The sequence below is a fragment of the Labrus mixtus genome, chromosome 7 (assembly GCF_963584025.1).
Source record: "Labrus mixtus chromosome 7, fLabMix1.1, whole genome shotgun sequence".
In the NCBI taxonomy this organism is placed as follows: domain Eukaryota; kingdom Metazoa; phylum Chordata; class Actinopteri; order Labriformes; family Labridae; genus Labrus; species Labrus mixtus.
This window is the reverse complement of record NC_083618.1, coordinates 848,244-875,256: the sequence shown is the minus strand read 5'-3', so window position 1 is coordinate 875,256 and position 27,013 is coordinate 848,244. Positions and strand designations below refer to the sequence as shown.

Genomic DNA, 27,013 nt, shown 5'->3' with positions numbered 1-27,013 from the left:
GTTAGTTATGCGCCTTTTTGTGAATAACGCATAAAATCAAAATGGATGAGTTTTCAAACAGTGAGTGCCATTGAGACATGAGCTAATCAGAGCGATTTCTTTTTTTTTTAACCAGGCTACAAACATGTCAATTTCTGCCGTAAAAAGTGGAATATTTTTGAATGGGTGTGTGACTTTCAATGCTGCAACCAGCTTCAATCAGACACTAAATGAACTACTACAGGATTGCTGCTTGTGATTCAGCTGTTATGTTTTCTTTCTAGCTGTGTGTGAGAGAGAGTAAGAGCGTTCTTGCTAGTGTGTATTTGAGTCGTATGAGACAACTGAAGAAGATCTGACTTTAACCTCTGCAGTGTGAATACTCTGTCCTGCTTTTACTCCACAGTGTGAGCCCTCAGGTCGGGCCCGACTATCATGACTTTCATCACGACTTTTCTACAATCGTACAGTGTACACCAGGCATTAAGCCAAGTTCAGAAATTGTCAACAACAACAACAACAACAACAGTCCTAATAGATGCAGCGTGTACAGACCCGACACATTGGGTCCTTGGTTGAGCCAGAGACTAGTGGGAAGCGAGAGAAACACATAGAGACATTCTGTTCATTTACTTGAAGATGATGAAGTTCAAATCAAATTAAAGGATACAATTAGTGCTTCCTGTTTGTTACTCAGCAGCAGCAGTTTGAGCACACAAAGGGCTCTACATGTATGTTGGAGCCATGGATTGGTATAATTGTCTTTGTGGTATTTATTTAAGGTTAAGGTAGTCTGTTATATATTGGTGTTTTGGGTTATTGATTATTATATCATTTATTAGGATTGTGTTGAGTGGGGGGATGTCGGGTCTCATGGGTATGGGCGGAGATGTGTTGATTTAACTCACCTGTTCACCTTTTGTTCTCAGTGGAAGAGAGGGGTTGAGCTGGGTTGTCATATTTTTTGTTGACCGCTATTGTTTCTGGTTCACTGTGATTATGAGTTAATGCACGTTATTATAAGTTAAGTTGATTCTCTTTTTTTACGTTAATAAAAAAGTCAAACTTATTTTTATGTATCACAGTATTCTTTTGAAAGCGCGTCGGACAAACATATTAGGCCCAACCTTAGCCTCTCAGCGGCTTTAGTTAGGAGCAGAGGGGGTCTGTGTGCCTGCCACAAAAAATCGTATTCATTGAGTGACTTTTGCTCTGCAGCCATTAGCAAAAATGTTGTTAAAGCAAGTGGAATCTATGCATGGTGAATGGAGCTATATCATGAGTGACCATAAGTCTTCTCTTTGGCTTTTTATTACCCACCACTATGGTTATATATTATCTCTATAGGCAAGGTAACACTTGACTTTTTATACCCTCAATGGTCAGGTTATCTTTAAGGTTATCTTAAATAATATTTTAAATCTGACTGGATATTATGGCTTGCTTAAAGCTAGAGAAAATGAGATTCTCACTCCAACATTCAAATTCACAGTTTATTGAAATCTGGGGACCTTTTCTGAACTCTGTACACAACCTTTAAAACCATGATCCAGATGCAGCTTGATCATCGCTCTCTTCCAGATGCACAACTAGGTCTTTAATGGGACTGGGGAAATTATCTCACGTCAACACTGGCAGTGACAGTGTAGGGATTGTTTTATAATGGATATTTTGTTTTTATTTATTTATTATTTATATTTATTGTTTTGTTTTTTGTTTACATTGTTATTTTCATTAACCCAAAAAGTAAAACGGTAATGCAGGCTGTTGTTGTAGGTCCATGCTTTACTTATTTACCATGTGCAGTTAATAGCTTTATTATTGTGCGTGTCTCTTACTCTTCCTATGTAGTTGTGACTGTTAACTACGTTTGGTGTTTATTTGTAACATCCTCTAATATCAGTGACTGATCAGCACTGCGCTTCATGTACACCATGTTTGTATTTCAATAAAAAGATTTTGACTTAAAAAAAATCTGACTGGATTTGAATAATTCCAGAAACTGGATGTAGGCTAGTTGATCTAAGTAGAAGGTCCAATAATGTTATAAATGAGTATAAACACATTTTGTCTATATCAGTGTCACACCTATTTTGAAGGGAAAATATCACCTTAGGTCCATGGTACAAAAATGAAGTCACAATCATTGGATTGAACACATTCAGGAAAAAAAGCAGACTCAGATGTGAAGGAGTAAAACAAATCTTGTTGTCACTGTTACTGCCTGTAAGAGGTAGTCTAACATTAAACCCACATACAACCACACATTGTCTTTGTCAAATAGTTAGCTAGCTTCAGGGCAGGAGTGCCAAGTTTCTTAATTTGCACTTTTTATGCTAATCGTTTGGGACTAAGCTAATCTGTCGCTGTTGCCTTACATTAGGCCTAAACATTGCTTTTTAAGATATGAGCTATTCAGACTCTCACCCCATCTTATTTAAAATCATTCCTTCAAACATTTTGTCAAAATATGAGAAAACTGTTTGACAGAGGTCACAATGAGGTTTTTGAAATTGTTTTTACAAAACCCAAAGATGTTCACTGTAAAACTACTGTAAAAGATCAGCTATCCTCCAAAGACTCTGAGTCATACATTTATTTCTTTATATGTCCATATGGTCAGCTCAAACGACTACAGGCTACTAATGTAGGCTATACATTTTATTTATCAGAATCAGATTTATTGGTCAGGTATGTTTACACACACAAGGAATTTAACTTTGGTGAACTGTGCTCTCTTATGTACAGGTCCAACATTAAATATCAACAATAAACATAATAAGAAAAGACTAATATTTACATGACTAAATATGAAACAGTGCAGTGGTGAATAGTGCAAAAGATGCTGAAGTAACATAATAAGTAAAATGCAGTTATGTGACAGATTGGTCAATTAAGATGTCAATTACAGTATTTACATAAATAAGTGTGTATATTATCATTTAAATGAAATAATATATATATACATATATGTATATTCACAGTGACTGTTGGTTTAGAGTCATTTCACAGAGACAGGTCTGACACTGTGTTATTTAAAACGACTAAATCTAAAAGTATCTCCACTGGGCCGTACCCCCGTGTTTAACACACACAGGCGGAGCTCTATGTTTCATAACAGTGGGTGGAAATACCTCTGCTTTCTGCATGGATTCCCGCGAGTTCCTTCAGTGTGAGACCCGTCTCCGTGGATACCACGACTCACTGCCCACGTGAGGTCAGACGTGGCTTGAATAGCACGTGGAAAAAAGCGCGCGCAGATTTGACAAACTTTGTGTCTATGTTATGTCGGTTCATGTGGACTGGGAGCCGTGGGCTTGGCAGGGGTGTGACCGAGAAAAACAATTGGACAGTGGAAGCATAGCTGGTTCTGTGTCTGTGGGAACTTAAATAACCTTAGAGCTGTACATTAGATAAAGCACCTTTTATGACCGCATTCAACAATAAAGAACATTTTATGTCAAACCAGGCAGCCAGGCTACAGTAACAACCTGAATGAACTAGGATAGGAGGAAAGGCCATAGAAACTTACAAGTTCCAGAAGTCACAAGTAATAGACTTTACAACCACAAACATTCACTTTATCAGCAGCACCAGGGTACCATTATCTGGACGTCTTCTCCCTTATTTACACAAGAGACATTTTTAACCAACGAGAATGCATCACGACCACACACAGGAAAAGGAGGGGAAACTGTGAACCTGACAGCTATGTTCTCTGACTTTTCTTTAAGGTATGTAGTTGGTGGGAAACATCCATCAATCAATTCTTTAACATTGAATTAAAAAAAAAAAAAAATTACATTTCTGTAAGTTGATTGATTCAATTTTGCTGGAAAGTCTTGACATCTAGTCAGTCTGAAAAATCGATTTTTAGAAACAAATCTCTCCATCTACTTCTGTGGCGAGGCTTTCTAGGATTACTTTAAAGCTTAATCAGTTTCAAATAATCTAAACTTTAATAATTCTTTATACTGTTTGACTAAATTGTGACTGCCACCACTAAAAAATGTATATACACAAACACACACATATCCAAGATCTAAACTGTCATGTGAATAAAGTCAAAGCTCATTTTCTACTAATGTTTGTTTTGCATTGCAGTCTAAGTTAATCATGTTGACTTGTACACAAGACAACATCTCAGCAGCACCACCAAGTGTCACTGATGCTGATCATTGCCCAGATCTGACCAAAGAAATACATGTTACCTATTTTAACACAAATCTACTGTCCACAGAAGTTTAACATGCTGTTTCAAGCCGAATCAGTGTCAATCAATCAACTTCTATTTACATTATTTCAATGTGACAATGACTTCATCTTGATCAAACTCTGAGGTGGCGTGCTCAAACAGTGGATGCCCCCGTTAGATTAAAAAAAAAGTGTACTACCACTACCTTACATATATATAAAAAGAAACATGGGTCTTGTCTTGATCAACCAGTATTTTAATAGAGACCATTTTACAGAGTATCAAACAAAGAAAAAAAAAAAAGAAAAACTTCAAAGACAAAAATAACATTTGTGTTCACTACACCTTCTTTTAACTCAATGCTCATTAAAGTTTTGCATCTTGAATTAGGGGTGCATTTATCACAACCAACCAACAAACTGACAGAAACCTTCAGTATGAAGTAAGAAAGTAGCACATTGAAAAACGGTTGGATTTATAGACAATCAAATAGGAGGGACTTGTTGTAAATCATCCCAACCCTTTAAAAAGAAAATTTAAAAAATTTGCTGGCGTTTACACAATGGAAAAAAAACGAGGTACTAACACTAAGTGAAACTACACGGTACATTCATTGACAAAACAAAAACCCTCTTTCGAGATTAACTGGTGAACTGGAATGCTGGGTGGCACCACTGTTTCAGGACAGACGAGATGGATGTGACTTCACACCTGTACACACCCACTTGATGTGTTTGAAAATGTTCTATAAACAAGAGGGGGGGGGGGGGGGGGGGACACTAAAATGCTTGATTGTTTTTAAAAAAAAAAACTCAACACAAAAATGACCACATTGGTCACGTTTAAATCCATCACATGAAACGGCCATGCATGTAAAACCGTTCATCTCAGCTCCCTTTACTCCTGACAGACGCTGCTCTACTTCCTGTCTGCAGACCTGGAGCGGCTGTGAGGAAGGAAGAGACATTTTTGTAGTTATCAGAGGTTACCACACACGCACGCGCACGCACGCACACGATATGTTTGGTGCTGCAATGTCCTTGCGTCACAGGCTGATTTCATTTACATTAAAATAACATGTTACAACACAAAGACTGATGTTATCTTGAGATAGCCAAAAATATATCAGTACCTCCTTGATCGTGAAAAAGACCTTGAAGGTTTATGGTTCCTGTCCCGGGACAAGGACCTCTCCCTCCTCCTGTCTCTGGAGAAAGACCTGTAAAAGAACAACCACAGTATTTAAATCATGATGGATGCAGGACTACTAGAATATGGCTAGGATAACCAGTACAGATTTAGGATACAGGCTGTGGTCTGCCATGTACCTAAGCTTTTAAGTGAGTTCAGTTGAGCTTAGTAGCGGTTCCCCCTCCACTTTTATTATGTCAAAGACAATATAAACAAAATTACTATCACTCTTCCAAGATTGTCATTCAATACACAAACTGCCTTTCTCTGGTTTACATAAAAAAATGTGACTATACGAAGACTAGACCAGTTGTAGCCAATTAACATTCATTCTTTATCAGTGACACTGAATCCATTATTTATCTGGTGAATTCAGTATTTTTTAAAGATTGTTGGGCTTTTTGTGCCTTTAATGTAGAGATAGGACAGTGGATAGAGCTGGAAATCAGGGAGAGAGAAAGTAGGGAATGACATGCAGGAAAAGAGCCACAGGTCAGATTCGAACCTGGGCCGCCCGCTTGGAAGACTACAGCCTCCATACATGGGACGCGCGCACTAACCACTGCACCACCAGCGCCCCTGAATTTAGTATTTAAGGATTTTGATATGATATTGAGAGGATATCGACTCTATCAAGTATATTCTTTAAGTTTCCTGTAAGCATGCAGGGTCATTACATTACAAGGTCTCTTTGAGAGAAAACAAACTTTAAACTGTTTTTCTGCGTGAGGATTTATATTGTGTTCAGCCATGTCTACAACGTGCAGTTTCTGTGCAGCTGTGTTGTTCTTTTAGTTCCATCTGTTTTCACGTTCGGGAGTTTGCGCTCCTACTAGCTACAGTATGGTAGTTGAGCTCTCAGCCTGCAGGGAAAGAGGCACAGACCTGCTAGCTCGCAAGTCGCGCTGCCCGACTCCGCTGGTCACTCTTTAACTTTAATATAGGACTCTTTCAATCAAAAGAGCACTCCACAAGGTTTATTTACGGAACAATATATCACTGTTTTAATGCATGATTATGACCTCGTGAGGAAGAAAAGATGTCGAAAATGTCGCGCAGCCAGACTGGTCTGTGTTGTCGTCTTTCCCAGCACAGCGTGCACTCAGCTTTCAATACACAATGAATGGGGATGGGTTTTTAATCATGTCAGGTTGCAGTGATGGGGGCTGCTGCACCCGCGGTAATGACGGCACGTGTTTCAGTATTTTATGCTGGTATATTGGTCACACCGGTGTATTAGACGCAGCCAACTTTTAAGACGAAAAAATAGGTATTAAAAGTGCGTCTTACACACCGGATTTTACGATACATCTTAACAATATGACATACAAGAAAACAGAATTCTTATCCCTTAAGATTCAAGCTTTTTAGGTAGATATTGTAATTTGACATACCTGCTGCGACTGCGGCTGAAGCTCCTCCTGCGTGGGGATCTGCGCAGGGAAAATACAGACGCGTTAAGAACAAACACAGGGAAACTGATCCCCCGTAGAGCTCCACACTGTTTTTAATCCTTTTCTTAAACGGGCCTCCTTCAACACAGCCCTTTGTCTATCTCAGCAACCCAAAAATTAAAAGACCTGAGTGGATTTCAGGAACATAATCATCTTAATAAGACAAAGAAAACATCTAACTTGCAATGGACAGAGTGCATAAAGATGGAATGTGTTTAGGAACCATTACTCACCTATCCCACATTGCCTTAGGCATCTCTTAATAAATGTACCCGTGCAAAGTGGTAGAGAAGAATGTGCTCTATGGTTAGTGTGAAAAACTTTCATGGTGCCTCAGCATTAAAGCTTATGAAATAATCAAAGGGAGCTCATAAGCAAACTCTGGCCCTCCATTTAGTTGATTATACTGTGCTATGAACTAGTGTGGGAATACACTCAGAGGCCACCATCTGTATGAAACTTGTCCACTGCACTTAAGGAATAAAAAGCTAGAAACAAAAATGTATTGGTCACTGAGTATAAGTCTTATAATCTGCTATAACCAACCATACAGCACAAAAAGGAGAGAAAAAAACACCTTTTGATATTCAGTGGGGGGTTGAGAAGAGGTTTGATTTGTGTGGCTTTATTATTCTGCTCAGAGCCCCAAAAGACATACTAAATGTTTGTTTATAAACGAAATCTCAAGTCTGATGCAAATAATTGAAAAGAATAACCTTTTGAAACCACCTGTCTCTTCAATTTCATAACTGATATCAGCAGTGTACTGAATGAAGCAGGAAAACTTACTAGTATTTTTGGTTTTCAACAAGCTAGATATGACGAAAGGGAGGCAGACTGTCGGCCGGGTAGGTAGAATTGGCTGAATAGGACTGGCCAGATGCTGCAAGGTGATTAGGTGGCAGGCAGATGGGGGCTGGCTGTGGCTTTTTTCCTGCTTTAATTGGTTAGCCGAAGGCTGCTGTTGGTAGGTTGTAGACATTTGAGTACGTAATACGCTGATTGGTCGGGAATGAGAGGTGGGCCGCTGCCGTTTGGGTTTAGGCTGAAGGAGGAGGAGGTTGAGTAGGGCATGCTGAGGAACCAATGGGTTGGTGCAACCTGACGACTGGCCATGCCTTGGTCATGTGACAGCACCAGCCAAGCTGATTGGGGCACGATGGTCAGCAGTCACATGATGCTGAAAGAGGACTAGTTGATTGACTCAGAGGGTGGTGAGAAGAGGCATGGTGGTGGCTCTGCAACGGGTTTCATTCTTATTAATATAGATGAAAAATAAAAAGCATCCTCAAACAAAACGAAAAAATTCATCACATTTGGCACTTACATCCCCCCAAAAGTTAAGTTAAAACTTTCTTCCAACATTGGAAGACTTCTGCCATTTAAGAGCAGGTAAAATATTAACACATTGAGTGTGTACCTAAAAATTTCCCCTCAGAAGAAATAATTAGTGCCTGAAGAAGACGTTTGAATCTTGCAGTCCAGATTTTAAGATGCATTTCAAGTAGAAATGCTTCACTAGATACCTGGTCAAATTTTGTTTTTCAGATTTTGGTTATGAATCAGTTCAGCTACCTGCACAAGATAAACATTTATATATATATATATATACACATATAAGCATTAGGAATAGTAACAATCACAAATGTATACTAAATCGAGAAGACTAACACTATACCAAGACTGGGGAAACATAAGCAATTCTCTAATACTGTGGATCGGAGGATGGAATCAGTAAGTCACAGAAATGTATAAATCACAAGATTTGTCTCTACTGGCCAATGCATAATAAACTCATGTGTCACCTTCGCCTTGCTGGAGGGCTCCGCCGCCTGTAGTCATCTCGGTCTCCTCGAGGACGTCTGCTCCACGAAGGGGGAGCGCCTCTGGTTCGGCTGCGTTTCTCACCGTTTGACAGCTCTACTCTTACCCGGCAACCACACAAATTCCTACAAAACAAGTAGACCCCTTTTTTAAAATCACTGTACCTTTAGTGCTATGAGTGATTCATTTGAATGCTTATTGACATGTTTAGTCGTTGGTTGAGATTTTAGCCTACCGTCCATCGAGCTCACGCACTGCATCAGTTGCATCTCTTGGATCTTCAAACTCTACAAAGGCAAAGCCAGGAGGGTTTCTGGCCACCCAGACACTTCGCAGAGGACCATAGTAGCCAAACGACCTCTCCAGCTCTGTTTTGTTCCCATTGTTGCCCAGATTTCCAACATAGACCTTGCAGTCAAGCGGACAGTCACGATGCATGACGGATCCTGCAAAATGATGAACAAAGACAGGAAACTGGTTATTAACTCAGATAATAATGGGAAAACATAATGCTCCCATATCTACAGCTGGAATTGTGCATGTTAGGTTCATACACCACATTTTTATTCAAAGATTAAGCAGCCAAATGGATGCATGAAACAATAAAACTGATTATCCTATAATGATTTAGTCTTTTTGAAATGCTTCAGAACTGAAAAGGGGTCTTTGGCCGACATGTATGTTTGACTAGCAGGCTAACGTTGCGCTAACCATGTCCTCGTAACAACATGTGTTTTATAGTATTCATATACTATACATCAGCCCCTAGGTGTGTTTAAAAATACTGTTATACTATTATTTATCTGTGCGCTAACATTGTAACAATATCGTGTTTTTGAATTAAATGTTTTCGTGCTCAAACTTTGATTCGACACCTTGAAGCTAATGTAGCTAATGGCAGCTAAAATGGCTGTCGCATCCTGAGGCCTAGTGTTGAGCAGCAGCATTTGGCTAACACACACATATCAAACAATATAGACAAAGGCACACAGCACCACGATTATTGAATTTAAACATGAGATTCTTCCACAGTTCTACAACGAATCACAAACATGAAATGTGTTCCAGCATACCTTTTTTCTTATACAATCACAGTTGAGACAGGACGCGCTTCCCTCGCTGGTTTGTTCCTCTCGGTCGTCGAAGGAAAATGGCGTGACGGAAAATAAGCCACCTTTGTCAGTGGGATAACCAGGTCGCTGCTCCCGGGAGGGCGGGGTTAGTGAGTATCAGTGTGTATGCCTCTCTTGCCTTCTGCAAAAAGATAATTCATATCACAAGTGCTTCACGTCACCTTAATAAATGAGAAATATTTCTGATACATTTGTGAATTTCGTTCAGAACTTTAAACGGAAGAATAGCGTGCTGAGCTGGTATTCATTATCAAACGCACACTCTAACATGGGTGCGTTACACTGCGTTACCATCTTTGGCCACAGCATGACAGTCATTGGGTTGTGGCGCTGTTCCGACTTTGTGTGTGTGTGTTTGTTTTTTCTTCAAAAAATCTTTATTAAAATCTTTTACATTGTACAATCTGAAAACAGCAACAAAAATAGACATATAATACAAATACCTAGCAAGAATAGTTAAACAAAATTATATAATATTACAATCCAAAGTTGTAATAATACCAATAAAAAGAAACCAAATCAAAATAAAAGGCTGAAACCATCTGACTCTAGCCTATAACATAAAAACGTGTAAAACGTCTGTTAGATAGAGAGATATAGATAGATAGATATAGATAGATAGATAGATACTTTATTGATCCCGAGGGAAATTCAAAGCATCCAGTAGCAGGTTACAAAGACGTTCATGACATGAAACATTTGTTACAAATTAAACCACAAAACCGACGCCCCCCCTCCCATACATATATATTAACCTGAAAAAAGATTTAAAGAATACCCCTAGATGAATTAAACTTAAACTGTGCAATTAAAAATAGACTTATACAAGAAATGTACATAACCCGTACAGGGATAAAAATATATGTGAGATTTAAACAAGAACCTATAAACAGTTGAGGAAAAAGATTTGTAATTACAAATAAATCTGTAATTAGACTATTAGACTGTAATTGTTGACTCATCCTGCACTCAGTGGCGTTTACTAATTATCTAAGAGCTTTGTTGAAGCGAATGATCCAATCAAATTCATCCCAAGTTATGTCCTGCCTTATTGTGATTGGTTCTATCCCGTTTCAGTAGGAAAGACACCCGACACAGCAGTTACATATTTTCAAAGTTCCTTTTATGAGGACTTTAAAACATGTTACTGTATAAAAATTGACTCTGACAAGTAACACAACTGAGTGGAACATATAAATGTATATACTTAATTCTTTAAGGGCTCAAAAATATGTATTTCTAAAATATCTAATGAGAGGAAAAGTGCTACATTGAATTGCAAGAGAGCCACTCGCAGCCTCCAACACAGCCCAGATAGTGTATTTTTATTTTTACAGAAGTTCTCTGACAAGGCAAATCTGCAATCATTATTTTATTTCTAGGGTGGCCACTGGGGTTGGCCAATCAGATCCCCTGGATCCGCCCCTGGGCCAAACAATCATCAAGCATTAAGTTCTGCCATTCTGACAGTACTCAAAGGCTTATTTTGGTAAGTTGTGCAGTATGCCATCAAATGCTATCCTTGCTCTTTTTACAACTGATTGTGTATACTTTCATTAGGCTACATTATCTGAAAACTATCAATTTAATGGCACGACAGATAGTTATTTGATGGCATCTTTACCCTAGTTTTTCATCCAGTTTTGTATTTCACTAACTTAATCTAAGAAAACCAACACACTGTCTGCTTTTACAAATTTGACCCTAACGCGTTCCCCAGAAGGTTACATCTGTCTATACTGTTAGATAAAAGCAATTCAATAGGTCCCTTGTGGATATTCTTTACCTAAATTATAGATTTGGTAATGGGCCGATAAACAACACAGTTACAACTTTGTAGTGGGAAATCAATGATCTTTATCCTGAAAATAGAGCTCTAACATTAAGCATGTATATGCTAAATTACTATTAGCCTACATTAGGCCTACATATGCCAATTTCATAAATTGAGCAAAAGTAGTAGCCTAATTTTCTCAAACATACTGTCCTCACCTCATCCCCTTGCAACTATTGTGGAAGGTCATGGGCATTAGGATTTAAGGAGGTGCCAAATGAGGACAGGCATCTGGATGAAGGATGATCTGTTTGTCTTCTACTCATCCTATCAGAGCCTTAATGCAACCGGCTGGTTTATAACTCTAACCGTCTTTCTCTTCTTTTTAGGTCCACGTGCTTATTGCTTTGTCAGGTTGCTTGCTGTACCATTTGTAGGCTACAGAGCACAATTTCTTTCCGACCCACATGCACCCTGGAATTAAATGATGCGTATCACTAAACTGAATAGCAACAATTTGTGAATGAGCCGGAAAAAGCGTTTATTTGTTAAGGCATACGAGCTTGAACTAATGCTGAGTCTATTACTGACACTTTTCAGAACTTGCTGTGCCAGACATGGTTGTGTGTCTGATATTCTGTTTTAAGAAATAAAGAAAAAAACAAAAACTTTTCCCAGAAGCATCCTGTGTCGTGACAGCCGACTTTTAATGGAGTGAAGTTATGTTTATTTCAAAAGCTCGAGTCAGTATAAGAGAGCATGCGTGCTGAATGAGGATTCCAATGAGCTTAATGCTGCGTTCATAACTGCTGGGGATTGCCTGTGCTACCTGTGCATAGGTGCCCCAGGCCATAAAACACTGCAGGGTTTCACGCTGCTCCAATAACATAGCCTACTTTATTCAATATCACTACGGTTTTTTCCTCATAGACACCAGTTTTGACGAGTTTTCCACGGTTGAACTGAATGCGGACTAAGCATGAAAATAACTTTACTTTTACTTTAAACTTCAAGTGAGGAAGACGTGTCTTTGAGGGAAAACATATTCCTCAATCTTTTTTACGACTATTTACTTGAACAGTAGGCGTATTGTAGCCTATCATGTGTGCGTTAACAGTAAGAATGCCCAGGCTACTCAACGGACTACCAAAACTGCTTGCACAGCAGATAATATGCCTATTATTAACGCTACAGTACCGTGTACACTACATTTGGGCAAGGACAGTCACATCGGGGCACAATACACCAGATGTCCAATTTCCAGTGAACGCAGCAGGTCATATGGAACGCCCCCTGTCTGTCGGTGGTCGGTTACCGCCTCCAAAGTAACTCAGCCAGGTGACAGCTGAGCTAAGCAGGGACTCGACACAGCGTCACTCCGCGCACCGTAACAGACATTTATGACAAACATTAGTCAGTCAGTTACTAAATTATCGCGGCAGCTCTCTGGTTTCAGGGTTTTCAGTTTCCCGTTCAAAGCTCTTCCGCCCGTTGTCGCCTGCTAGCAGAGAGGACATCATTAACGTAAAGTGTGTGACGTTGCTGTCATAGCAGACCCGACAAGTTATTGAATATTAGACCAGGTACGTTTAAAAAAGACACCATCAATATGTCAGAACCGGAAGGAGATGCTAAGTTGGAGGTGGTGAAGCAGGCAAGCAAAGATGTGAAAGAAAGCGAAAACGTAGCGGAAAAATATTCAGCCATGACCGTAAGCAAGAATAGTGAAATGAACATGGGAGAGCTGTCGTCCGCCTTCAGCGCTGTGCCCACTCACAAGCCGGTGAAGAAGGTAAGACCACTGAACAAAACACTGTGCAATTGAATTTAACCACACTCTGGTCAATGCAAGCGAGGGCTTTCGTTGTGCACCCCAATGCGCATCAATTAGCCTATTGTCGATAGTTTGTAATGTTAGCATGTTATAGGCTATATGTCTATGTTACCAATCCTGCATTATTCAAAACGTAGGCTATTTATTTATTTCCTCAAGGTTGTGAGAGAGGAGAGACATTTTGGGCAGGCAGGTTGCACTCGAAGTGTAATAAAGCAATAGGAGATTATCTATGAATAGCCACATGTGTCATATTACTATTGTCCACATGAGTACTCATATAAAGCAGTTCCATTTCTCTTACTTGGCCCCCACACAGTTTGTTCTCCGAGGTCAATCAGTTTCATATAGGCCAACGCTATATGCTTGATTTCCTAACTTTGTCCATCTCAAGGAAACAGAAGGATTTCCTCCTTGTAACTCTAACAAAAGAACAATGTTTACTCACACCTTCAAGGAACAAGGAAGAGTTTCACCTTGAGTTCCTGGGGATTTAAAAACTAAATGCATTGGCACACCTCATTTCATTTGGACTAATGAATACAGGTTTTGGACAAAATGAAAAAATCTGATCTAGTAATAGAAACATCTTTTTGATAAGTTTTACACAATTCAACAGCAGCACAAACAAACCTTTAAAGTGAGCATAGATGGATCAACACTTCACTAAAGACATCTTCTGCAGAGCTACACATTAAAAACCTGACATCATTATTTATTGCTGGGCTTTTGAGTTTGACTCCATTATTATTTAAAAGGTGTTCCTATACTGACCGCTGAGTGAATCCGTGTGTTTGAATCCGTCAACACCCTCATCTTAACAATTTATTCAGCCTGGTCGCCTCATTATGAATTTATTTTTTCTCTCTTTGTGAAGAGATATAACTATAAAAATGTGACATTTTCAAAACTTTTTTATTGAAAACTTTTAATTTGAAATGTGATTAAAATCCTCAGCTATAGATGCACGCTTTATGGCACATTTGTTAAGGGTGATTAACAATAGATGTCATCAAGAACCCATAAATAACACAGGTCATAGTATTACATCATTTACAACTTATTTTGTATAACCCTGATAGGAATAAAGCCTAAAAATCATCAGTGTGGATTTCATCATAGACATAATGAGAGGTTATAAATAGTGTGCTTCTCTTCAGCGCACTAACAGAATAAATGTGAAATAATTCATGGTGTTTTTCTGAAACACAGGAGAAAGGTTAGGCTGACACTAAAAAAAGAGGATTGTTTGCTGTGCTCTAAGCCCAGTGTTAGACATTTATTAATGTTAGCACATGTTAAGGTGTTATGCTACAGATGTTTAGTTGAACTATTATGTCCTGTAGTTAATATTTAGACTGAATGTTAAGTAATGAGCTTATCAATGATTACCCATTTAACTGAGTAAGCTTGAATGATGATGACTTTGTCTCTTTTTGCAAAATTCTGTACAATGCAAAGCACACACACAAACTATAAAAAGATACAACGTAAGAGTAGCTAGCAGCAGATGCAAAGTTTGTTGTTCTATGAAGAAGTTTATGTACGTTTTAAAAAAGCAGTTATCTGTCATGCCCTGCTAAATAATGTTTGTCCAAGTAATATTCAAAATACATTTAAGCATCTGAGCCCGATTCACCTGAAATTTAAACTGTGAATTTAGTTTCAAACAGGGGAAATTGATCTTTTAGCCGATTGAAACATTAAACACAATGTTAATACACACAATCATAGTAAACAGATGCTTAAACTCAACTCAACATGTCACATAAAAGCTCAAAACTGTAACTTTTCTCTTTCATTCTGAAATCAGATATAACATAAGTTTCATATTATCTTAGACTGTATAGAAGAAGCTCTAAGATTGTGAAGCCTAAAGTGCCACACGTGGAATGGCCAGCAAACTCTACTGTTTGCAAAGACAATCAAATTATTTAAATGATATGTTGTCATTGAATATTTGTTGTTTACAGGCTGTTTCTTTCTTGCCAAAAATTGGAATCCCAATGAATAACACAGTTCCTGTGATATAAAGCTGAACCTCGCCAACCAAGCTACTATGAGCTGAGGACATAGGGTGTGCTGCTAACCCCTTGCGATTCCATCCTTTTGCCAATATGGTCACTTCTTGCTAAAAAAAACAACAACTTTATAACAACCAACTCAAGATTTGAAAACATCAGGTTTTCTTTGTCCTCTTCTTATATACTGTGTAGGGTCTGAATATGTCCAGCTTTGGTACTCTGACACTCAACACACCCTGTTCTGTCCTGGGCTAAAATATGTGGTGTCTTGTCACCTTAAGCTCATGAAAACAGCTTCACATTGTTCTTTGTTGCCAAGTTCTTTTCCCTGGTATGTGGATGATTTTCAGTATCAGGCCTCAACTCAGAAACCAGAGACTGAGTCCATCACAGAGTAAAGAACCTGATTCTCATTCAGAGATGAAGAGAAGGATTCTCTAATGAGACATTCTTCTTACTCTCACTGCAGCGTGTTGACTAATCTTCTCCGACTCGGACTGTTTATAACTAATAAGAGCTTCTTTTTGTATTTAATTTTATTTCCACAGAGACAGAAAAGATTGAACACATCTGGTAAAGGAAATGTCAAAAACAAAAACAAGCAGTGAGGTGTAGTGGTCTTCCCGTCCACTTCTCCATTCCTCGACTCGCTACACTGAATGTGAAAAGATAACGTTACAGCACACTGCAGATTTTTCTCACTAACTATTGTTGCTTACATGCGTGCAAGTTCCTTGTCAGAAAAAAAACCAGATGACAGCAGTGATAGAAAGTTAGCTGACCGTGCATAAAGCTACAGGGAGCAAAAATGCCAGTTCTCTCCTCTAACACAAAGACATACCTTCACAAGTTAACCTTTGTGTGTTGTCGTCTCATTTGGAGGTTGAAAAATAAAGAAGGGTCAAAACTACAACAGGCTGAATTGAAATAGAAAAACAAGTATCAGTGGTGAGATGGCAAAACAAGCAGGCCTCTAAGAAGGAGTAATCTATAGTTGTGGAAGTTGCTCAACTGTTCAGACGCGCCCGCGCTACACGCTACAAGTCGATGGTGGTTATAACACAATATGAATATGGCACTGCGATGTTTATTACATTTCACAGGTGATACTGCAAAGTAATGCCTAAGAAAATGAATTAACACAACATGACATATTGGAAATGCAATTAGCAGAAATAATTTGGGACACAGCGAAACAGAGAAACTGTGGGAAACTGAGAGGATGTTCACAATCATTTCACAATCATGAGAAAAATTGGACCAGCCAGAACATGAAAAAATGGCTTTGGCAGCTTAGTTTAGGAACATCTGTCTCATTTGATGGCCAGATGTCTGTTGATCTGCAAGCAGGACATCTATTTTTATAGATACAGAAATATAAGCGTACTAGTTTGAGCAGGATTGTCATATTGTTAAATAAAAAAATGTCAAATTCTTAAAATATGTTAAAATATGTTGAGATAGAAACATAAAGAGTCAACCCCACAGCTGGACCATAATGAGATCTCAGCTTTGTTTTATGGCTAGATGTTGTTTCCAATGGAAATCAGTTGAAACCCTCAAATGATAAAATAACAGGATTTAAAATATTCATTTTTTTTTTGTTTTAAGCAAATCCAGTTTGTGGAGGATAAGCAGGAGTTCAGCAGGTTTCCCACCAAGACCGGACGTCGCTCGCTGTCCCGCTCTATCTCACAGTCATCCACCGACAGCTACAGCTCTGGTAGGAAGGAGGGACAGCCGGACGTGTACTCACCAGAGTTCAATATCACTCTCCATAAAGTCGGCTTTAATATCATGCAGGCATGCTTCTTATATCATGTGGAGGAGTAAATACAGTACTGACATTAAGATCGCAGCAAGAAAAGTAAAGAAAGATGGTGACGATGGAGCTCTAATCTCATTGAACCATTTTGGTTTGTTTGATGTTCTTAATTGCTCAGTATATAAAACACTGTTGGACATCATCTTATGTTTTCTGTTTGCCCCTTACTGGCTTTGATTACTTGTGTTTAACAAAATAAAACATTTCCTAACAGCCGCGTCATACACAGATAGCTCGGATGATGAGACTTCCCCTCGGGACAAAACTCAGGTGAACTCCAAAGGCAGCAGCGACTTCTGTGTCAAGAACATCAAACAGGCTGAATTTGGCAGACGTGAGATCGAGATTGCAGAGCAAGGTGAGACACAGCAAAGACAATCATTTCACCATTTTACTTAGATGTAAAAGATCCTGCATGCTTTTATTTATTTAAAACCAATAGTCAGAACATTGTAATTAAGACATTTTTGGAGAGTGTATTTATAGAATTTTCTATGTTTCTGTTTAAAATGAGTCAGTTGCTGCTGAGAGGAACAATCGTTGAGTTTTGTTGGATTCTTTTGCACCATGCTGTCTTGCTCATTAGTCCTTTTTTTTCATGTTGTCTTGTTTTTCAGATATGTCAGCTCTGATCTCACTGAGGAAGAGAGCTCAAAGTGAGAAACCATTGGCAGGTGCCAAAATTGTGGGCTGCACTCACATCACTGCCCAGACTGCAGTAAGTCCTCTCTAAAGTTAGCTTCAAGCTAAAGATGCCGTTTGGCACTGCTTTTTAATCAGAAAGGGATTTTTTTTTTACCATTTTTATTCACAGTTTTTTGCACCACTTGCTGTCTAGCTTTTTTTTAAAGTTTTATATTTTTGGCCATTTTTGCCTTAATTGGATAAGACAGCTGAAGAGAGACAGGAAACGTTTTGAGGAGAGAGTAGGGGATGACATGCAGTTAAGGGCCGGGGTCGGATTTGAACCCATGGCTGCTGTGACGATGATGATTGTAGCCTCCGTATATGGGACACGCGACATAACTGCTAGGCTATCCAGTGCCTCAAACAGGACTTTTTTATGTAACTCTACTCTCTAACTACCTGAATCTTAATGTATTTAATGTGTTGTGGAGATGAACAGTTGGCTGTGTGTTTTATCTGCAACTGGTCAAACATCAACCAGCAGCAAATCCCACTGAGTCAAATAAAGTTTGTAACAGAATTAAACAGTGAGGCGGAAACAATACAAACATGTTACATTGTAATCCTCAATTATAAGTAGTTGGTCTATTTGAGACTGAGACTTCTACGCTTTCTCACCTGTGTGTTTCAGGTGCTGATCGAGACTCTGGTGGCTCTGGGGGCTCAGTGCCGTTGGACTGCATGTAACATATACTCCACACAGAATGAAGTGGCTGCTGCTCTGTCAGAGACCGGTAAGATTTCCAGCAGAGGAGAGGAGCTACAAATCCACATCTATTAAAGTGTAAAGCACTTTTAAAGAAATGCACAATCCAATTAAACACAGGCTCGTTTGAAAGAAAACAAGGGAAATTAAAGAATAAAAGCAAAAGGACAAAATAAAAAATAAAAAGGTCAGCCTATCATACAGAGGTAACTCTCTCCAAAGTTTGGGGGATCACTGTGTTTATCCTTTGTTCCCATTTCAAATCACGGCACATTACTAAACCAGATATTTGTCACAGTGGTTACATGAGCTTAAACCCCATGACTCACTTAACCTGGAATCCCATAATGCAGAGAATAAACCACACACATATTTAGGTAGTTACTTGCAATAGAAACAGTTTTTACCCCTTGCGCTTGATTACAATCACAGTGATGTGATTTAACACAGTGTGAGTGTGGGACAACATTAGATTAGTGTTCTCTTATAAAGAGGTGTTCCTCACTATGTGAACGTTCTGAAATGTTAAATAAAGTCTTGAAGCATCAGCCCTTTCAAGATAATGTGAACACATAAGAATTGGCATTTAGTGAAGGAACAGTACTGCTCAAGTTTATCTGTGGTTGCTATGTGACGGTTTAATTATGCACTATATTACCACAGTGGACCTTTACATGATGTGACAAGCTGAGGGCTTTACAGCAGATTTAGGAGATCATGCATTTTTGTTGGGGAGAGTTATTGCTGTACACAGTATTACATTTACTACAGGCTTTATATGTATACAATGCATATATTTTCATTAAACTGTTATCCAACCTGCTCCCACATTATTAATGATATTCATCATCATGAATTCAATGAAATGAATGTTGCCAAATATGTTGTGTAGGATTATAAAGTGAAAATCAACAAATTTGACTTAAAAAATAGTAATTCAGTGTCACAGTGCAGCTAACCTTGCCCTCATTTACTTTGAGATATTCCTCTTTAGTGGCAGCCTCTGGTAGACAAACATGTGATTATTGATGTTTGATTGATTGTCTGTTGTGTTTCAGGTGTGGCTGTATTCGCCTGGAAAGGGGAGTCTGAGGATGATTTCTGGTGGTGCATTGACCGTTGCGTCAACAGTGAGGGTTGGCAGCCTAACACGGTATGTGGAAAAATTTATTTTTAACCTTTGTGAGGGCTCAAGACAGATTTTTTAATGATATAGACTTGCATGACTCAACTACCTGTTTTTATAAACGTCAGCTTTCTCAAACCTCAATGTTTGTTAAATTTTTTTTAATGTGTACAAAGGGTGATGAGAAATATTAGGCTTATTTCTTACAGTCATTAAATGAAGAATAATGTTATTTTTCTTCTTTGTTAGATCCTTGATGATGGAGGAGACTTGACACACTGGATGTACAAGAAATACCCCAATGTATTCAAGAAGATCAGGGGTATTGTGGAGGAGAGTGTCACTGGGGTTCACAGGTGATTCAACGTTTAGTAGATATACGCTTCATTTGAAATATTTAGTGACACATGAAGTAGAAAGGTTTCTTATGTCTCACCCCTTTGTAGGCTGTATCAGCTGTCCAAAGCTGGAAAACTTTGTGTACCTGCCATGAATGTCAACGACTCTGTGACGAAGCAGAAGTTTGACAACCTGTACTGCTGCAGAGAGTCAATCCTGGATGGGTGAGTGAGCCCGGGTTTGTGTGATGTTTAACACATTTTGGATGACTTCACTGTGACCTGTGAGGTTTAAAAGAAATGTAACAGCCAACGAAAGCCCTCGCTTGTATCATGGAAACTAGCTGCAAGTTAGTCCGGCTGTGAATTCACCCACACATTCATGAATGGAGCCAAGTATTTCACAGCCTGTACTTGAAAAACCCATGTCAGTAAATAAGATGAATTGGAATCAACCTTATAAGCATTATGCCTATCATTAAAACTATATCTATTGTAGTAGCATTTTTAAAAGCTGTTTCCGTTTTAATTCTTCTACTGTGCACATTTCAAACTCTCTGGACTCTTTGAAACACTACGAGAAACAGTCTGAGAACATAACTGCAACACTTACGTCCTTATCAAACCATTAAATAGTATGGTAAGCTTGAACTACTTCTTTGCTCGTTTGTACACTCACCACAATGTGTTGCTATTCTCTACACTTAAATCTTGTTGCAGGTGTTCCAGTATGAATAATGATACTACATGTTGTCATTAATATACCATTATCGGATTTGTGAATTTCTTTAATATTAATAACACACTGATTTCACATACAGTACATGTATCCTCAAGAAGTGTAGTCACACAAAAACAGATGAATTAAAATGGTCATTTAGGACATGTAGTACTTGATAGTAATGCTGGAATTGTTTTTGGAATGGTACCGTTCAGATGAGCATTTGCTAATTTGATGTCTCTAACCTCCCCAGCTTGAAGAGAACCACAGACATCATGTTTGGAGGCAAACAGGTGGTTGTTTGTGGGTATGGCGAGGTGAGATACTTTAAAAATAATTCATATGCACTTACATTAATCCTGTGGCTTGAAAAGCATTTATGATATTACATTGCAGTGACAGACAATACAAAGGCAGTGGACATTGGATTTTCATTGGATTATATTTACAGAAAACTGAATAAACAAATCATGTTCACTAATTAAGTTTGTAGTGCACAATGATTGATAATCATGTTCAAGACTCAAAGTCTCAAAGGTTTTGTATTGAAATGGTTTGTGTTTAAATACTAAGTGCCATATCTACGTAAGGTTTGAATTATAACTGGCTTTGTCATTTTGTCTCTGAAGGTTGGAAAAGGATGCTGTGCTGCTCTGAAAGCTCTGGGAGCCATCGTCTGTGTTACAGAGATTGATCCCATCTGTGCCCTGCAGGCCTGGTGAGGAAGACTAACAACACGGATCAGCTCTTCACTGAATGTTTTGAATGTCAATAAACATGAACACAGGACAGACAACAGTGTAAATAACATAGAGCGGTGCACGTTTTTTTTTTTTTTTTTTATTCTTTATTGGGGTTTTTTCTTTTTTCAAATACAGATTAAAAAAAAATCTGAGACATGTTTATTCATACCTCAAACCAACACAAAAAACGATATACTACTTATATATACTACTACTACTATAATAAATAAATAAAAAGATTAGATATAAAAAAAGAGATTTAAATAGTAATAATAATACAACTTGGAGGATGTCAAGTGCTCTGGATTTTACTAAATTGTTATTTTTTCATGGGGTTGTTTTTGTTATAGTAATCTATAAATGGCTGCCATATTGAGTAAAACATATTTATCTTTCCTCTTAGGGTAAATTTTATTTTTTCTAACTGCAAATGCTTCATTACATCATTCATTAAAGCTTGATAAACTGGAGGATTTTTTTGTTTCCAGTTCGAGCAGTGCACGTTTTGTTGAATATTTATGACTAGCTTGGATACAAATCCACTACATTAACCCAGTTGGGATTTAAGTCCCTCAGCTGAATGGAGTTGCTTGTCACTGTCCTCAATGAGGCTGAATGCTGAACCTCTTCTTTGACTTGTGTGCAAACAGCATGGATGGATTCAGGGTGGTCAAGCTGAACGAGGTCATTCGCCAGGTTGATGTCACCATCACATGCACAGGTATGTTTATGTGAAACCGTAAAGGGGGCAACCACTTATGAGATTTGAGTCTTTTATATATGTGAGATTATAAGAACCTGTATGTTCATCTTCTTGTATGTCAGATGAAGTACACTGATATTATATGATCGTGTTTTTCTGAAGGGAACAAGAATGTGGTGACCAGAGACCAGTTGGACCGGATGAAAAATGGCTCCATTGTCTGCAACATGGGACACTCCAACACTGAGATTGATGTGGTAAAGTAGTCTAACAATCCCTTCTTAAAACATGATGCAGCATAAACATGTTCATATAGAGGTTAAGTAATGTACTAAGAGGAGTGTAAGCAACATTTTCTTTACATTTTATAAACTAGGCTGACAGATATTCTCATCTCTCACAGGCAAGTCTTAGGACCCCTGAGCTGACCTGGGAGAGGGTGCGCTCTCAGGTGGATCATGTTATTTGGCCTGATGGCAAGAGGGTCATTCTTCTGGCTGAGGTAACAGGCTATGTTTATAACACTGTCAGCTATATGTGATGAATACAGACAGATGTCTGGCATGTTATAAAAGTGATTCCAGCGGTTATTCCCAATTGATCTGTGTTAGTCTAATGTCACACATACTGTGACTTTACTTTTCGCAAATTTAGCAAACTGTTTGCTAGAAAACGATTTCACGACTACGGCTATTTTTTATATAACAATACGGCAGTGACTTTAAATGGCTCGTTTCACTTTGTAAACTCCTACAAAGCTCAGTTGAGGAGTCAAAAGTCAAATCCACCTTAAAAACGTTTCACTTTTTACCTTCCTCTTTAGTTTTCGTTTAGGTTTTGATCTGTAACAAGTTCCTTTTTCTGTGGTTAAGTTAATGTTGTAACCTTTGATCTACCAGTAGGTCCTTTTCAAAATAAAAGCAGGGTTGAATTCAAACAGCAAAAAATGAATTTTCAAATTAAGACCATTTAAGAAAATTTAAACCTTGATTTTAAAAAGGAAATGTTTTACAGCCCTAATTAAAATGTAAGTGTCATTATGTTGAAACAGCAACACTTAAAGCTGATTGATTCTTAAAGCATATATTCTTGCTAACATGATGTTTTTTTTCCATAGGGGCGTCTCCTTAACCTCAGCTGCTCCACTGTTCCTACCTTTGTCTTGTCCATCACAGCAACAACTCAGGTAACAAGTTGATACTAATAACTAGCCTACACTTATTTATGTAACAGCTGTAGACAAGCTGTTGTCCTTTCTTTTGAATTGTTATTAGAATAAAAGAAAAACAAATATGAATGAAAAATTTAATTCCTGCTTATAGGTGCGATTTATAGTATACACAACACACGTCTTTAATTGTATCTGTCATCAGAAGATCATGTATACATATGATTCTCCATATTCAGTTCATAATCTGTTTCTTTATTGTTAATTATTTATACATGTTTATGTTCAGGCCCTGGCCCTCATCGAGTTGTACAATGCGCCTGAAGGACGTTACAAGCAGGATGTGTACTTGCTTCCCAAGAAGATGGGTGAGGATTTAAACTGTAGATACCTTCAGTGTGTGAAATTTTAAATCATTAGCCCCAACTTGTAATCTTTTTCAGGCTGTGAGCTCTCAGCACAGCTCTGCCCAGACACATTTAGATTTCCTGTGTTGAGTCTTGTGTATCCATTTGTTACTAAATCCTAACTTTGTATTTTAGATGAGTATGTTGCCAGTCTGCACCTGGCCACTTTTGATGCCCACCTGACGGAGCTTTCTGATGATCAGGCAAAATACTTGGGCCTGAATAAGAATGGTCCTTTTAAACCCAACTACTACAGGTTAACTCTATACACACACCACACACAGAGAGGCATGACATAAAGACATCATCTAGTGTAAAGCCTTCCCTAACCAAACTTTGCTTCATATTCACAGGTATTAGTCTGCAGGTGATTTATATCTCAGCACACCTTGATGCTGCGATATCCATCAACACCATATCCCTGGGACAAAAGAAAGATTTATGTATATTGTATTTTTACTCTTCACAGGATGCACAGCTTATATTTAATTGTATTCTACTTGCCACAGCGAGTTTAGCTTGACTTGCTGCTTGTCACGGGACTGCACATGGCACCCAGCTGACTATGAAAACTCAGTGTAACCACAGCACTTATATCAGCTGATTAGTGGGAGTTTTATTTTCTTTCTTCATACATGCTGGCTCCTTCAACGGTTCAGATTAATATCAAATATTATATAAATAAATGGTGCCAAATTGCTGTTACAGGGAAGGGTTATAGTTGTTGTGAATGTTAATGGTAAATTGTGAAACAATACAAACTGTAACTTATTCCTCCATGTAATGGGATGTAAAGGGTCACTCAGACTCACTGAAAGCATTGGAAACCAGTGCCATGAGAAGGTTAAGCCTAGTACAACATTTAAACTCCTGTCTGGTGAGGAAAGTAAAGGTCCAAATGTTTTTCTCAGGAGTAGGGGGACCAAATCAGGGCTAAAAAGCCAGTGAATATTGGACTTGATAGGTGACCAGAAACTTCACTCCATTAGATGTTGCTGTTTGTCTGCTGCATATTTAAGTAGGCAATTGTTTGCCCACGAATGAGCCATACCAGTTTGATACTCTGGGTTAATATCTGGGCCGTGTTTCTGACTTGTGGAGTCATTCTGTTATGTGACAACCTTTGGCAAGAATCGCTTGATGCAGCATTGGTGTTTTAATTTGCTTCAATGGGGCAGCGTTTACTCACTTCAAACATTCCATTTACAGCTTTACAAGCTTTTTTTTCTGTAGTATCATCCACATTAATGCTTACCTTCAGCCGATCCAGGCAAAACATGGTTCTATTTGACTATAGCAAACTTCAGAAGGGAGCTTTTCATTCATTTCTAACAGAAGAAGTGTCCATTAATGAGGTTTTGGTGTCTGGTGAACGTAATATCTGCACCTCAGGGCATTGAAATATCTCAAATGATTTGTAAATATATATTTTTACTATATCAGCACTTCTCACCTTTATGAAAATAATGAATATGCTCAGTCTCAGTGTCACTGTCCTGAAATTACTAATTACCATAGAACTTTAAAACAGCGTATATCCACCTCATCTACATGTAAACTGCAGCTTTATATAAGCTGTGCAAACACAGTGTCACAGACTACATGTTAATTGATGCTACATACAGTATGATTACTCTGTATGTGCTTCTGATCAGCTGATGTCATTAGGATATTTGATTTTATATTCAGATGGGATATTGCAGATTTAACAACAGAAAAGTATTCAATCCCATAAACCAGGGGTCTAAACATGGATAGTCAATACATTTACCTTGACAAATATTTAATTTTTTATCTTCTGTTATCTTAGTGCAGAACTATTTAGCTATTCTAACACAACAGACTTGTTATATTTCTAAATGTGTTTCATTCTCAAAAGGCTTAAGCTCTGTTTAGTAGGGGTTTTTAAATGCACAGACTCATTATACCACCTTTTCATCTCTAACTTTAGCTGTAAAATACTTTTTAAATATACCCCTCGCAGGTAGTAGTTGTGTCTTGCTAGATTTAAAGCTCTTTAACGTTAATTATTTTTTGTCTACAGTACAAATTTACACCAAACAGCTGACAGTGTTACTGTTCTCCTGAAGTATCGGCATGTTGTTACCTTGTTAGGGTGTTGCTTCACTTGTATTCACTGTTGCATCACCTTGCACCTGATCTGCAAAATTACACATATCCTTAAATCGTCTTTCTCTCACTTACTTTAGAAGTTTCATTGTAAAGTAGCCTACAGTGCTACTAAGAGGTGCTTTCATCTTTGCACGAGTAGTATAGGATGTTCAGTGAGGACATCATTGTCAGCAACATGAGCTCAGTAACTATGGTAACTGGTCAGTTGACAGTGCCTTGTGATTCACTTAGTAATTTATATTCACATGTACAACTGTGTTTTTCTGCAACTTTGATAATGCCTGTCATGGATATTATTCTGCACTATACTAATAATAAGACAGCTATGCAGCAAATATACTCAGTTTTCTTCTGTAAACAGTATTTCACTTGTGTGATGATGGGGGAGTGGAAATCAATGTTTCACAGTAGGCATATTGAACAAAAATATGCATTAATGTAAGATGACTAACAGTTTTAGGCATAAGCAGGCAACATTTCACATGACACATATGTGGATTTACATCTTATCTTTATCTTGGAACAATAAAGCAATTTACTTTCCCTGGTCTTTCTTAATTTCCTTTGGGATGAATCTCTTTGGTTTGAACTAATAACAGCCCTTTCATACTGATTTTAACTCTATTATGACGGTAGAATGTGTCATTATTAAAGCCAACAGCTTGGATCTGGTCTAGTTAAAATAAATAAGTACTACTGTGATTTTACTGTTGTTCACTGTTGCTGGTTTGAAGTTTTTGATGTGGATATGAAGTTCTTTAAATTATAAATTAGTTAAAGTAGGCATATATTTTCAACACTGTATCTGTACTTTAGTTTAAAGAACACAATTTCATCAATATACACCCTGTTACATGTCTGTGCACAGTTCCCTTTAATAAACTGCTGTTTGAAATTGGAAAAATGGCTCTGATGTTTCATTAAAATCCTAACATTCACAATAAGGATAGTGTTATCGTTTTCCTCATAGCTGCAATAACCAGGTAGATGTGGCAGTTGCAGCTTCAGAAAAAAGTAATATTGAAACGGGAGGTTAACGCATAAAAAC

General features: G+C 38.1%; 2 protein-coding genes across 3 annotated transcripts; one reads left to right on the top strand and one right to left on the bottom strand.

Annotated features, from left to right (window-relative positions):
• Positions 1–3,778: 3,778 nt before the first annotated feature.
• On the bottom strand, positions 3,779–9,871 carry srsf3b (serine and arginine rich splicing factor 3b). Its single transcript, XM_061041939.1, has 6 exons — positions 9,717–9,871; positions 8,879–9,089; positions 8,625–8,768; positions 6,760–6,798; positions 5,307–5,393; positions 3,779–5,120 (listed from the first exon to the last, which is right to left on the bottom strand). The coding sequence occupies exons 2-6, from the start codon at positions 9,079–9,081 to the stop codon at positions 5,093–5,095; spliced, it is 501 nt and encodes a 166-aa protein (XP_060897922.1). The 5' UTR covers positions 9,082–9,089; positions 9,717–9,871; the 3' UTR covers positions 3,779–5,092.
• A 2,999-nt stretch (positions 9,872–12,870) lies between these two features.
• On the top strand, positions 12,871–26,869 carry LOC132977406 (S-adenosylhomocysteine hydrolase-like protein 1). Of its 2 annotated transcripts, none has more exons than XM_061041937.1 (17): positions 12,871–13,342; positions 17,020–17,131; positions 17,448–17,591; positions 17,851–17,951; positions 18,552–18,654; positions 19,685–19,779; positions 20,002–20,108; positions 20,199–20,315; positions 21,065–21,128; positions 21,441–21,529; positions 22,205–22,275; positions 22,420–22,514; positions 22,661–22,759; positions 23,375–23,443; positions 23,715–23,793; positions 23,968–24,088; positions 24,186–26,869. In XM_061041937.1, exons 1-17 carry the CDS (start codon positions 13,160–13,162, stop codon positions 24,190–24,192), a joined length of 1,656 nt encoding a protein of 551 aa, XP_060897920.1. In that variant the 5' UTR covers positions 12,871–13,159; the 3' UTR covers positions 24,193–26,869. The 2 variants fall into 2 exon arrangements, with proteins under 2 accessions (XP_060897920.1, XP_060897921.1); XM_061041938.1 differs by having other exon boundaries at positions 12,872–13,342; positions 17,463–17,591.
• The last annotated feature ends 144 nt before the right edge of the window (positions 26,870–27,013 follow it).

What these genes read in the sequence shown, in the direction of transcription:
- srsf3b (XM_061041939.1), bottom strand. Translation starts at nt 9,081, where the DNA reads ATGCATCGTGACTGTCCGCTTGACTGCAAGGTCTATGTTGGAAATCTG. An exon ending in GTGCGTGAGCTCGATGGACG is followed by an intron (nt 8,769 to 8,878) that starts GTAGGCTAAAAT and finishes CTTGTTTTGTAG; the next exon opens with GAATTTGTGTGGTTGCCGGG. An exon ending in TCTTTTTCACGATCAAGGAG is followed by an intron (nt 5,121 to 5,306) that starts GTACTGATATAT and finishes CCTTCCTCACAG; the next exon opens with CCGCTCCAGGTCTGCAGACA.
- LOC132977406 (XM_061041937.1), top strand. Translation starts at nt 13,160, where the DNA reads ATGTCAGAACCGGAAGGAGATGCTAAGTTGGAGGTGGTGAAGCAGGCA. An exon ending in TGCTGCTCTGTCAGAGACCG is followed by an intron (nt 18,655 to 19,684) that starts GTAAGATTTCCA and finishes GTTGTGTTTCAG; the next exon opens with GTGTGGCTGTATTCGCCTGG. An exon ending in AGAGAGTCAATCCTGGATGG is followed by an intron (nt 20,316 to 21,064) that starts GTGAGTGAGCCC and finishes TAACCTCCCCAG; the next exon opens with CTTGAAGAGAACCACAGACA.